This window comes from Argentina silus, assembly GCF_951799395.1.
Source record: "Argentina silus genome assembly, chromosome: 11".
NCBI lineage: Eukaryota > Metazoa > Chordata > Actinopteri > Argentiniformes > Argentinidae > Argentina > Argentina silus.
Window position 1 is genome coordinate 13268851 of NC_139665.1, and position 14209 is coordinate 13283059.

At 46.9% G+C, this 14209-nt stretch overlaps 1 protein-coding gene across 1 annotated transcript in view; it reads left to right on the plus strand.

Annotated features, from left to right (window-relative positions):
• LOC310812309 (rho guanine nucleotide exchange factor 26-like) overlaps positions 1–14073 on the plus strand; it is a 26969-nt gene extending 12896 nt beyond the window's left edge. The window contains exons 11-15 of the mRNA XM_083680811.1: positions 255–409; positions 4602–4811; positions 10496–10566; positions 10899–11003; positions 11761–14073. Coding sequence (XP_083536937.1) covers positions 255–409; positions 4602–4811; positions 10496–10566; positions 10899–11003; positions 11761–11903 — 684 coding nt within the window. The 3' untranslated portion in view covers positions 11904–14073. The remainder of the gene's footprint in view (positions 1–254; positions 410–4601; positions 4812–10495; positions 10567–10898; positions 11004–11760) is intronic.
• Positions 14074–14209: the final 136 nt, after the last annotated feature.

Consider the following 14209-nt stretch of genomic DNA (forward strand, 5'->3'; position numbering starts at 1 on the left):
ACACAGACACACACAAAAACACACATTCACACGCACATACTACACACACACACACACTACACATACACACACACGCATGCACAGACACACACAAATACACGCATTCACACACGTGCACACACACTACAAAACAAGAAATAAATATGCAGTGAACCGCCTAGGTCACAATAGGTAGGTCTGGGAAACCTTAATATTGATGGTCTCCCTTTCTCCCCCCCTTACCTCCCTCCCCCCCCCCTCCCTCCCTCCCTCAGCCCTTTCCTCTCGTCTCGTCGTCCAGGTGGATGGTGAAGAGAGGAGAGCTGACGGCCTTCGCCGAGGACAACGGAATCTTCCTGAAGCGGACGTCACGGCAACAGGTCTACTTCTTCCTGTTCAACGACGTCCTCATCGTCACCAGGAAGAAGAGGTGGGGGGTCATAGTCTCCTCGGCCAATCAGATTGAACTATACATTCTCACAGAGCCAATCAGAGCCGACTCTTCACAGTCCTCCACTGTGTGTGCTTCAGTCGTGTGTGCAGTCGTGTGTGCAGTCGTGCGTGCGTGTGTGCGTGCGTGCGCGTGCACGTGTGTGCGCGTGCGTGCGTGTGCACGTGTGTGCGCGTGCGTGCGTGTGTTTCTCTGGTATGAAGACTGTAACCATGGCCTGTTGGCTATTTCCCAATTCAACTCACCTCACCCAACATGCAGAGAATGAAAGTGAAACATGAGATACTACCCCTTGAGATATGTGTGTCTGTCTGTCTGTCTGTGTCTGTGTGTCTGAGCGTGTGTGTGACAAAGGCCACCACTTTGTGTCATTTGTTTCCTCAGAAGATGTGTCACCATTTCTCATCATGCTGTGACTTTCCCCGTTCTGGGAACTGGGAACCTGTTTGCTTGTTTCTCCAGAAAAACAACTGTAAGAAATTATCACAGAAAACAACTGTATGACACAATACTTAGTTAGAAGCAGGTAAACTACTCCAGTTTAGGTCAAGTCCTTTAGGAGAGGTAAACTACTCTAGTTCAGGTCAACTCCTTTAGAAGAGAGAAACTCCTTTAGAAGAGAGAAACTCCTTTAGAAGAGGTCAACTTTTTTGTTTTGGTGTGTGTGCCTGTGTGTGTGCCTGTGTGTGTGCCTGTGTGTGTGCCTGTGTGTGTGCCTGTGTGTGTGTGTGCCTGTGTGTGTGCCTGTGTGTGTGCCTGTGTGTGTGTGTGCCTGTGTGTGTGTGTGCCTGTGTGTGTGCCTGTGTGTGTGCCTGTGTGTGGTATTTGATGTTCCTGTCTGTCCACACTCACATTTGCTGAGCCCTTGGTGCTGTACACGCAGATCAGAATGGAAGCTGTTTTGGGGATTTTCTGGAACATTCTGCAAGCCATGGATAAACGATGACTTCTTGGAAACTATATGGTTTTCATTGGTGTGTGTGTGTGTGTGTGGTATTTGAAGTTCCCGTCTGTGCACATTGTCAGGCAGATCAGAATGGGAGCTGTTTTTCTGATTTTTGGGAACATTGTACAAGCCATGTATAAAAGATGACTTCTTGGAAACTATATGGTTTTCATTGGTGTGTGTGTTTCCCCCCAAAAGGCCCTTTCTTCAACTCCAGCTGTTTCTCAGACGGATCATACTGCTGCTTCGTCTCTCAGAATTCCTAAAAATTCCATTAAAACAAATTCCGGGAATCGGAGACAGAGTGGCAACTCTCCAGCAGAGTGCGATGTCAGGCGTGTGCTCAGAAGAGGGGGACTGGGACTGGAAGTGTTTGGGAAAAAGAGCGTGTGTGCGTGTGCATGCATGCGTGTGTGTGTGTGTGTGTGTGCGTGCGGGGGGGGGGGGGGGGGGGGGGATCGGGAGAAGCTGATATAATATTGGTTTGTTCTGTGGAAGCACGGGAGACCCGCTGTGTCACGCTATTCTGCTCTGCTCCGTCTGCAGGAACACAAACAAAAACACACGCTCGGCCTCATCATGGATCAGACCCGCAGATGAACCTCAGCCCCGCGGGCCTGCAGGCTAGAGCCTGGAGGACGGCTGGGGTCAATTCGATTTTAATTCAGTCAAAAAAGCGTTTAGAATTTAGGTTCCAACGTAGAAGGAAAAAATAAATAACTTTGATGTTTTAAGCTTTTAGTTCATTGACAAATCATTGGAAATTAATTGCCTATGCATCATACAGGCTTTTATTTTATTCTTAATTGAGGGTTAAGTGTTGAACTTAGGTTTCATTGGTTAAAGTTTCATTTTCATTTTTTCATTATTTATTTTTTTCCTCTTCTGATTGGAAGGTTTTGTCCTTTCTAGCCATCTAGTGATTCCCCACTCCTCCGAGCGAGAGGTTAAAACAGAAACACACAGGCTAGGCTACGCTACGCTAAGCTATGCTACGCTAGGTCAGTGTCCCGCTGAGACACGGTGCTGAGCTGCTCTGCTCTGGCCAGCGTGAAGGAACACTTACATAACTCTCATTCCAAAACAGCTGGCCTCTCTTTCCTTTTGTCTTTCCTTTTTTCCCCCCTCTCCTCTGCGGTGCTGGGTTCTCTCTCACGGTTGTTGTTGTTGCTGCTGAGGGTGAGGGAGTCTATAAATCCTTTCTCTGAGTGTGTGTGTCTGTGTGTGTGTCTCTACCAGACTGTTCTCTTCTCTCTGTGTCTCTCTGTGTGTTTGTTTGACCAGGCCAGAGACTCTGTACTCCCACTTAGCACCAGGACATTCTGCTCTCCTCCTTTCCACTGTAAACTTCCTCTTCTCCTCCTCTTTTCATTTCTCTTTCTTTATCTCTTTGTTTCTCCCTCCCCCTTTCCTTCTCCTCTCCCCCCCCATCTTCCTCTCTCCATCCCCTCTCTTAATCTCTCACTCCCCTCTCTCCATCCCCTCTTTATCTCTCCCTCCGCCTCTCTCCCTCTCCATCTCTTCATCTCTCCCTCTGCCTCTCTTCATCTTTCCATCCCCCTATCTCCATCTCTCTCTTCTCTTCATCTGTCTTCCCAGGGAGGCGCAGTGTTAAGTTCTGGGAGTGAGCAGGAAGAGGAGTGTGTGTTTGTGTGTGTGTGGGTGTGAGAGTAGCAGTGTTTTGGTTGTACAGAAGCTGAGGCGTGTATTTTCCAGATAATTTTTCAGTTCACTTACACACCAGAGGCATGTCTGGGGGTGTGTGTGTGTGTGTGTGTGTGGGTGTGGGTGTGGGTGTGAGAGTAGCAGTGTTTTGTAACAGGTTGTACAGAAGCTGAGGCGTGTATTTTCCAGATAATTTTTCAGTTCACTTACACACCAGAGGCATCTCTGGGGGTGTGTGTGTGTGTGTGTGTGTGTGTGTGTGTGTGTGGGTGTGTGGGTGTGTGCGTGCGTCTCTCTGCACACACACGTCCCCTAAGGTCCTAAGCATACTCACGCACAATCTGCAGTCTTTCTTTCTTCTTTCTTCCCCGTTTCGTTTTGTCTGCTTTGTGTTGTTTGACACTTTTTTGACACACCACACACTCTCCCCATTACACAGTGTAATGTAAATGACATTCCAGACATTCTAACCAGAGGGCTTTCGGTGGCTGCTGTCTGCTAGTCAGAGGAAACGCATACGTAGGAATGAAAGAAATGGGAGAATGAAAAGTATTTATCGCTCAATGTGTCTTAGTTATACCCACAGTACTCTGTGAAGCCCCATAGCAGTCCCCCTCCCTCTCCCTCTCTCTCTTTCTTTCTTTCTTTCTTTCTCTCTCTCTCCCTCTTTCCCTCCCTCTCCCCCCCTCCCTCTCTCCCTCTCCCTCTCTTTCTCCCTCTCTTCTGAGTATCAGATGTATAAGTCAATAGGTGAACCATATCAAAGTGAAGTTAATCAGAGCCAGCCTGCCTGCCTGAAGGATAAACATCCCATCTACTGGACACACCACCTCTGTTACATGACCAATCACAACAGAGTGTATGATTGGTTGATGGCAGGGCAACGTTGCCGTGCCGATTCTGTGATTGATAGCCGGGAATAGGGGCTGATGCCCAGAACCTCCCAACCATGACAGGGTCTCTCAACCAGTCGTGTAAAGAGACCCTGTAGCGGGGGAGGGGGGGGGTGATCATTTCCCCTCCAAAAGGCGCTCTAGCACGTGTGCCTGTGTGTGCGTGTGTGTGCGTGTGTGTGTGTGCGCGCACACGTGCAGGCACACAGCGAGGTCAGTCCCTGTACAGTAGTCCCTTGGCTCTCCCTTCACTCACACACACACACACACACACACGTGCTAGAGCCTTTTGGGGGGGGAAATGATCACACACACACACAAGGGCAAACACACAGTGCCTGTGGTACAGTAAAGCAGTAGACCCTATGGAAGTGTGAGAATGAGTTCCAGATGGCTCTAGACAGCCAGTAGCAGGTAGTGTCAGGGGTACACATAAATGAGGCCCAGGTGCTCATGGGAGTTGTAGGCTAGGCACACGTGTGGCTTTATGGAGACACAATAACTCGTGCTTTACGACCAGCCAGTACAGTTACTTACTGTGTTATTTTGTTTTGCTTTAGTTATGGCTTCTGCTATGTTGCTTTGAGTGACTCACTCTCTCTCTCTCTCCCTCCCCCTCCCTCCCTCCCTCCCTCTCTCTCTCCCCCTCCCTCCCTCCCTCCCTCAGTGAGGACAGTTATACCGTGATCGACTACGCCCTGAGGGACCAGATCTGGGTGGGGGCGTGTCAGGCCGAGGACCTCAACCTATCACCCGTCAGGACCACCGCCGGGATGCTGACGTCGCGGCAGGGCGTGGCCAGCCACCTCTTCCGCCTGAGTTTCCGTAGCAACCACTCCGGCGGCAAGGTGCCCATGATCGTGGGGGTGGAGCTACTGTAAGTGTCTCGTTTCATTGACCCATGACCTTTCACGACCTTTTTAACCATCTGCGTTCTTCGTTGTCCGAGCTAGAGGTTGTGCAGATCTAGTGAGCTCAGATCTAGGAGCAGGTGACCTCCTCTATCTCTGTGTCTGTGCCCCTTTGGTCTCCTTCCTCTGTCTTGTTCTGGCTCTATCCTTATCACCTAACATACCGTAACCAGTGTGCCGCTAACCATCTCCCTCTCCTTCTCCCTCCCCCCCTCTCTCTCTATCTCTCTCTCACCCATGTTCAACCTACTCTTGTGTTCTGTCTTCAGGCTCTTCACAGGGTAGAAATCATATCTCCATATATCATATTGTATATGAGTATAGTAAATATTGGATCAGATTGGATGGATGTCTTCAATTCCTGTGTGTGTGTGTGTGTGTGTGTGTGTGTGTGTGTGTGTGTGTGTGTGTGTGTGTGTGTGTGTGTGTGTGTGTGTGTGTGTGTGTGTGTGTGTGTGTGTGTGTGTGTGTGTGTGTGTGTGTGTGTGTGTGTGTGTGTGTGTGTGTGTGTGTGTGTGTGTGTGTGTGTGTGTGTGTGTGCGCTGACCCAGAGAGAAAATATAACTGTCATGTCCCTGCCGGCTTGTAACACTATTACTGAACCTCATGGATTGTGTGGATAAGACAGAAGCATTTTCTATTGAACTTCTATTGTCTTTGGAAGAGTATCTCAATGTCTCTGGCCATCAGTTTGTGTGTCAATTGATTGGAGGCAGCAGAAGCAGAAGCAGTGTCATTCTTTTCCCAATTAAATAGTGTTCTCACTCCTCAATGATGTTTACCTAACTGATAGCAGACTGGATTGCTTTATAGATAACTTTCACCTGTCCTGTTTGTCCAGATCAGGGATCCAGATATCCATGTGAGGATGTTGTTATGGTAGAAGGTTATTATAGGCATGTGCAGGGATAGTCACAATATAGTCACGGAATGTGGTTGCTTAGGGCACTTCCGTCCTGTATGGTAGTTAATAGTGCAAACAGACTGTGTGTGTGTGTGTGTGTGTGTGTGTGTGAAAGTGAGTGTGTGTGTGTGTGTGTGTGTGTGTGAAAGTGAGTGTGTGTGTGTGTGAGTGAATGAGTCAAAGAGAGATCCAGCAAACAACTTCAAAGAGCATTTTGGAGGGTTAAATAGGTGAAGTGTGTGTGCGGTGTACCAACACGCGGCTGCTGTGACAGAAGGTTGTTCGTGTTGGCGCAGGTTACCAGATCATCATACTGATGCCTTTCACCTCCTCTCTGTCGTAAGCTGTTATCACCTGTTCAGACCTGCTGTCACCAGAGATTAGGACGGGTTAGTGAGAGGAAAAGACCTGTGAGAAAAATGTAAAGCCTCATCATATGTCAATATGGAACCTTCAATAACCCTGGTGGAAATGTCATTTGTGTGAGAAATGTTTTGGGTCTCTCTCTTTCTCTCTCCGTGTCTCGCCCTCACTTTCTCTGTCTCTTGTATTTGTTCCGAGTGTACAGTAATTACTCATTAGCAGGGCCGTATAGTTTGATTACATAACTCTTACACACACACACACACACACACAGTGTGTTTGCACTACCGTCATTTCTGCCAGGCTTCTGTCAAGGAATGGGGAGTGTTCTCACACAGGTGCATTTCTCCCTTATTCCTCTGTGTCCAGCAGGGAACCTCCCTCACTAATCACATGAACTCCACACCTTCACTGCACTTACAAAGCTAAACACAGAGCCATACAGATACACACACATGTGGCTATATTTAGATAAATACGACTATATTTAGATCTATGTGGCCATATATAGATACACGTGTGTCTAAAAGTAAACCAGTCATACTGCATATACAGTTTGGCCAACTTCATGTAAACACCTGATAATGTTTTGGCCTGAGATGGAGAGAGAAAGTCTCTGACTTAGTCACGTCACTTCGCTTTTACCTCAGACGCCTCGGCTCAATTCTACAACCTTCGTTTGAATAATGATATTGAGGATGGTGTCTCAACGTGGAAACTCTGTAAAACTATAAAACTATGCCTCTGTCTCTTAACTGGTGGACAGCAGGACCGGGCGGCTTTAGACAACAGAACTTTCAACTATCGTTACGTCTTTTCCACATCGGTGATCCTGAATGAAAGGATATACAGTAGGGAGTGGAGTCTATTCAACCCGATGGAGACAAAACCACACTGTCTGAGAGGAAAAGAACCCGGGCTGTGAGGGGTGAGGGAGGGAGGGAGGGAGGGAGTGGGGTAGTCGTGGGAACAAGCCAATTCAACAATGGGCCGCTGCTAAGCAACGGCTGTAGCAATGCATAGCGACCGCTGTTACAATGGAACAGTCACCAAGGGCTCCGCTCTTCAGCTCATTCAGTACTACAGTGAGTGGAGCTCTGCACACACACACACACACTATATATACATCACAGTGGGGGCACCAGACCCACGCTGTGTAAGGGGGGATCCTGGGGCTTTCCAAACACACACACACACACACACACACACACACCAGGCAGGGGGACACTGAGGAGACCCACTCATGGATATAATGAGGACTGTGACTAAGACAGATCTGTGGGGTACCTAGGGTGAGTCAAGGCTTGGATAGCTTGGTTCAGGTTGTCCCCCTGACACATACCTCAGGGGGATATGGTTGGCTAAAAGGGTTTTTCAATGACTTCACCAGTCTATTCAACTCAGACTAGCATAGGGGGGGGGAGTAGTGAAGGCATCCAAACTGTGTGTGTGTGTGTGTGTGTGTGTGTGTGTGTGTGTGTGTGTGTGTGTGTGTGTGTGTGTGTGTGTGTGTGGGTGTGTGTGTGTGTGGGTGGGTGGAAGGGTCAGTGCAGTGAGCCCTGGATAGTGGTAGTACATCACCAGATTAGTATTGGCTGCAGTGACATCAGGAGACAGGATGTCAGACAGGAAGTGACAGACAGACAGCTGGATGAAGAGGGTCTTCAGTACTCTGTTCTCCTGCATGACAAAGTGATGCAGAGAGAGAGAGAGAGAGAGAGACCTCTACCCTGACCTCCCTATCCTGCTCCATGAGTCTGTAAATAACACTGAATAGTTCGTGTCTGTTGGAAAGAACAGAGCATTAACAGAACAGATCCCTGCGGCAAAACAACTCTGATAGTCATTACAGTGAATGGAACTAACAGACACACTTACATAACGGTCCGGCCACGGTGGTGACTCACTGTTTACTATGCCTTTGTAGACGTTTTCATTGTTGAATTACATCCATGTGTTTGTGTATTTGATAAAACTGGGTTGTTGTGGGAATTCAGGCTCTGGAAACCTCTGGGTTGGATTTTCCCTGGTGTGGGTGGGTAAGGGGGTAGTGAGGTTGTTGTTTTTTTTTGTCCCGATTGTGGGAATTTTGACGGACTAGTCTTGTGATTTGCGGTCTGGTGGAAGAAGGGGAAAAGGAGGGATTCTAGATAGTCTGTTAGTGATTGTGAGTTGGAGGGAGAGAGAGAGAATGTGTGTGTGTGTCTGTCATCACGCTCTCTGTCTGTGTGTGAATGGTCAGAAAGGCCTTTCTGCGTTTCCGAAGGAGATATACAAACCTCTCACAATAGAGGGCTGATGATGCATGGGTTTACAGTGTTCTCACAGACTAATGGTTTGGCATACAAGACTAGGCCTTGAATAAGTTGATATCACTGGTATAGGATTTCATTCATGGTAGAGGATTGTGTTGGTTTTTGAGAGGAGCAACTGTGGCAGATACACACACACACACACACACACACACACACACACACACAGAGCTTGAGGGCTGTTTTAACCTGGGCCCCACTGGTATGTGCCTCCCCATTCCACACATAATCATTACATCTGGCACAGCACACACATGAGGGTGCCTATGTGTTCCAACTGTTGTGTGTGTGTGTTTGTGTGAATATGAGTATGAGTGTGTGTTGATATTCCTGACACCTCAGCTGTCATGTTTCATCGTGGGAACACTACCTGCCATGTCTGTGTGCGTGCGTGCGTGCGTGTGTGTGTGTGCTCATCCAGCTGCCCAGGCGACTGCGAACAGCTGTCCTTCCCATGTCCGTCTGAGACTGGCAACACTCTGCAGTCTCACACACACGCAGCAGAAGTGTGTGCGTGCGTGCGTGCGTGCGTGCGTGCGTGCGTGCGTGCGTGCGTGCGTGCGTACGAGTTCTGCTTTGATTTATGGTCAAGGGCCAATTCAGTCATTCCCTTGTTTAGTCCCTGAACATGACCACAAATAGACCTTCTTCACAGACACCCTGGTCAGATGAGGGTTTATCTCCAGTCACAAGGACCACTTGTGACCATGCGGTCATAAAGACCCTTGACCGTAGAGCAACGTCCTGATGGATGGTTGGGTTCTTGTGTCAGTGACCTTGTAAATCACTGTGTCATAGTCTCCTAGGAGTGTGAGGGTTAGGATTAACCCCAACCCTAACCGGCCCCCTCAGAGTACTTAGTAGGTGACCTCAACAGTGTGATACCGTTTAGCAATGACAGCTAAGCATTCTGCCTGCGGGTGCCACTAGATCACATAGTGTCTGTGATCCTCATTAAATTATTTTTCTGGAAACAGGTATTTATCATCCCGACATGCTAATTACAAATCTAGTCATGAGGGTTTCTGAACGCGGAGATGTTGAGTAGATGTGTAGACGGAGGTAATTGCTGTGTTGTGCAGTTTGGTGATGATGAGTCATGACGCAGCGTTTGGGGATAAAAGGTTGTGTGGGTTGAACCAGGACAGATTTGGGATGGGAACAGAATAACCAAATGTCTGAGTCATGGAGTCCTACTGTGCCAGAGTGTCCTCATTAAGATTCTCCACACATCCCATTTAGTCGTGTGTGTGTGTGTGTGTGTGTGTGTGTGTGTGTGTGTGTGTGTGTGTGTGTGTGTGTGTGTGTGTGTGGCTGAGATGAGATGAGATGAGTCATTTTAGGGGTGAGTGTACCCCTCTATCTCTACCTCTTTCTGTCATCCCCCCCTCTCTCTCTCTCTCTCTCTCTCTCTCTCTCACTCTCTCTCTCTCTCTCTCTCTCTTAACCTCAGGCGGGCAGGTGAGGGGGAAGGTAGTGTTACATACAGGAAACCTGACCCCACACACACACATTCATAAGAGAGAAAGCAATAGCTGTTCTGTTCCTTCTGAGAATTACCTTTTGTCCCCGTTCTGCCCTACTCAAAACACACGTCTGTTCTCTCTCTCTCTCTCTCTCTCTCTGTTAATGCTCTGTTCTTTCCAACAGAAGAGAACGAGAGAGAGAGAGAGAGAGATCCCCTTCTTAATGGACTGATAAATCTGTTTGTGTTTTGTCCTCTCTCTAGATGTGTGTGAGAGTGCGCGCGCGCGCGTGTGTTGTTTTCTCTGTGGTCCTGATTGTCCTTTGTGTTTGTGCTAACAACCATGACTGAATGTTTGTCATGCCTCTAAAACAAAGTCAATTACATTAGATGCAATCAAACAGAGGAGGAGGGAAGATGGGTGGAGAGAAGGGGGCAGAGAAAGGACAAAGAGCGTGAAGACAGCAGAAGAGAGATGCTTATGAGTAATTGAAGAGTGGCCATGTTTGTTTGTTTTTTTTCCAACAGTGGGTTGTTTCAAGTGTTGGGAATGGTTTAAAAAGTGTTGAAAAGTGTTAAAATGTGTGTTGTGTATGTATACTGCAGGAACGAGCGTGCGAGATGGATCAGTGCACTGGGCCAAAGCAGCAATGATAACAAGAACCAAGACAGAACCAGTGAGTCACACACACACACACACACACACACACACACACACACGCACAACGTAATTTCACATCTATGCCTACAGCACCACCTTGTGGTGGATTAGTAGAACTGTCTCCAGTTCGTCAGTGCTAAATGGCCTGATGAAGTAAAACTAATTGAAGTGGTTGAATGATTATTCAGTTGTGTGAATATGAGCAATAAACACACACATGCCAACAATTCGCAAGAAAGGTACTGGCCACATTATGTCAAAAACGGAACTAGTATCGGCTGTGCAAACTGTGTTGTGTTGGTGTTGTCCCTGATGTGTTAACTCTGTGTTGTGTTTGTGTTGTCCCAGGTGCCATGCAGGTGGAGGTGACGCGGACGTACACAGCCAAGCAGCCTGATGAGCTGTCTCTGCAGGTGGCTGACGTGGTGCTGGTCTCACAGACAGTGGAGGACGGTACGTCAATGTACTACGTGGCTCTCTCTCTCTCTCTCTTTTTCTCTCTCTCGCTCCCTCTCTTTCTGTTTCATTCTTCTTTCTCTCTCTCTCTCTTTCTTTCTTTCTTTCTTTCTGCCTCTCGCCCCTGCTCTGTCTCTCTCTCTTTCTTTCTTTCTGCCTCTCACCCCTGCTCTCTGTCTCTCTCACTCTCTCCTCCTGGTTCCTATCCCATCTGTTTGCTCTCTTGCTCCCTGTATGTTTTATGTATTCTCCTTATCCCCTTTATGGATGAAGTTTATTATGCAGCTTTTGACCAAAGGTCTGTCTAATGATACACACACACACACACACACACACACACACACACACGCGCGCACGCCAAAGACACACACACACACACTCACATTCACACTCTCTCTCTGAAGGTCGAAAGGCCATGTGTGCCCAGGGCAACCATCTTTCATGTGTAAAGAGAATCTTAGAACAGACAGAATAGAGCATCAAACAAACAGATGCTGTCGAAGACTTACCCAGGGGACGGAGAGACACACTTCCAGCTTTAAAAGGCCCAGTTAGAAGGTACTGGTAGGGTTCACTGGGCAGGTCTAGGATCAGCCTCCCTCAATCCTAACTTTAAAAATATGTAACTGTCCTCAGAACTGCGTGCGTGCGTGCGTTTGTTTGGAAAGCCCCAGGATCCCCCCTTACACAGCGTGGGTCTGGTGTTTGTGTGTGTGCATAAAATCTATAAACCCTGACTCCCTCTCTCTCCCAGGCTGGTATGAGGGCGAGCGACTGCGTGACGGGGAGAGGGGGTGGTTCCTGTCGGAATGTGCCCAACCAATCACATGCCAGGCCACCATCGAAAGGAACATGCAGAGGATGGACCGCCTCCAGGGGCTAGAGACCAATGTGTGAACTCCCAACAGTAAGCCCCAGCCACTAGATACACCAATGAGAAACAGCTTCGAGCGATATTGATTGACCAATGATTGAGCTTCGTCCGCTTTGAGACAACTTTGAGACACACCAATAACCCGCCTTCAAGCGCCCTACACCAATGAGTGAGCTTTTTCTGTCAACTCCTGCGCTAAGTCCACCAATGGAATCTCTTTCTGTTCAACAACAACAACAGCAGTGAGTGAGCCTATAGACACCTGACTCTATCTACGAGCGTGTCTGAATGACGAGCTTTGTTGTTAGTGGGACTGTTTCTGCTTATTTCACAGGGTTAGGCCTATCCGCGATCCGTCCACTGAATATGAGAAAAATACAAGCCTTCTGCCTTTTTCCACGCTATGAAATGTACACTAGGAAATGATACGCTATGAATGTGAATACTTTTATCGCCATTGCCGTTTTACAAAAAAACACTTTCACCAATGCCAGTTGGAAGAAAATAACAATTTGCTGTTCTTGACGCTGTGAGTGTCTTTCCTCTGTGGGAAGGGATAGTTTGACCTACGACCCTGTCAAAAACACTCTTGACGACTCCTATCCAACCCCTGCCCTGGTGACTGCTCCTGCCCCTTCTACGGTCTGGTTAAGACCTCCCCTCGGACACTCGACACACACATTATGAACTATTTCCTCTGAAAGACTGTCCAGCCACCAAGACTGGAAGAGGAGGCGCAGATTGTGTGCATTATAATAACTAACACCATTTTCTACGAGCAAACTGTGTGAAATGTATATTTTTGTATCTATATGATTTATTTTTTTATTTTTATTTTTAAAGCCAGGTTGTGGTGGTGTGCTGTGTGACAGTGATATCACTCCATTGTAACACCAGTGTCGTGTCCTGATTGGCGATGAACTGGCTCAATGTATGGAACCATAATGGCGGAATGGACAGTAGAGTTTCACTACAGGCTAAAGCAATGTGACTAGTGAAGATGCTGAATGTGATAATGACCCCAAATGCATCAGACATACTCTTGTGTTGTAACTGGTGAAGAGGCTTCTTGAAAAGACCCCAAATGTGTGAAGGGGAGAAGGCTTCCATGGAGTTAGCTTTGTGGCTAATTCATGCTGTTGTAATGTAATTTGGCTGATGCTGAAAAGATTGAATGTGATGGTGTATGGGATCCACAAATGCCCCCCAAAAATCTCTCCACTCTTATACCTCGTACCAAATTGACTCCTAACCTCAAGGAGATTAGTATCAGTATTTAAAGGTTAGATGGGTATTAGTAATTATGGTAATAACTTAACCTTGCCTTCTGATAGGCTAGGTGGAGTTCCATATTGCTTATTGATTTCATATCACAAGGGCCTTGAAGAGGATTTGGGATTGGTACATCACTTCTAGACTTTTAAAATTAAAGATATATATATATAGCCATTGATTCTTGAAGAATATAACTTGTATGTCCCATATGCCCACTTAACTGTCTTACCCCATCAGAACCCAAGATATAAGCTTGTTTTACCCCATTGTTTAGCTTCAAAACATGGTTATCATTTTGATCTCATAAATGGTCATGAAATGATCCAATGAGGTTTTTGGAAGGCCAGGTGATGTCGGGAGTGTTAAAAATATCCTCTCGTTTTGATTTGTGTCCGTGTATGATGTGTGAGATATGAAATTAAATAATGTGATGCAGTGTTATGAAACTGGAAGACCAGCCCAGAGGTTTAACGTGATTGTCCGACGTGAGTCATCTCACTAAGTAGACACGTTTTTTTTCCTCTTGTGGAACTGAACAGGATAAATGGGCTGATCAGGTTACTGATGTTAACGCCATACGTCCAAGCCCACCACTCTGGCTATGCCTGTATAGGGAGGATGGATGGAGGGGAGGATGAGACAAATCGAGTTTCTAACAATTGAGAAAAGGCTATTGGCTTTCCCAAATCTGATTCAGACAAAGCTTCATGTGCACTCAGGGAAAATGGTGTAATACAATACGCATTTAACCACTGTCCATCATGTAAATATGTAACAAAATAACAACCTCAATTGTAAACTTGTATGTAATCCTCAAATACAGATTTATATTGCAGAAGCTTATAAAAAGTGTTTACTCAACATTATAGATATGTCATCTGTAATAGGCTATTTGTTAATAAAATAAGTGTAATGGTATCTGTGATGGGTTTTCTTTTTTTATGAGAGATTACATTACATGTAACATTCAGAGGACAGATTCAAGGGACAGAAGGACCTTTATCTGTTACTTATTATATATGCCATTTAGCTGACGCTTTTATCCAAAGTGACT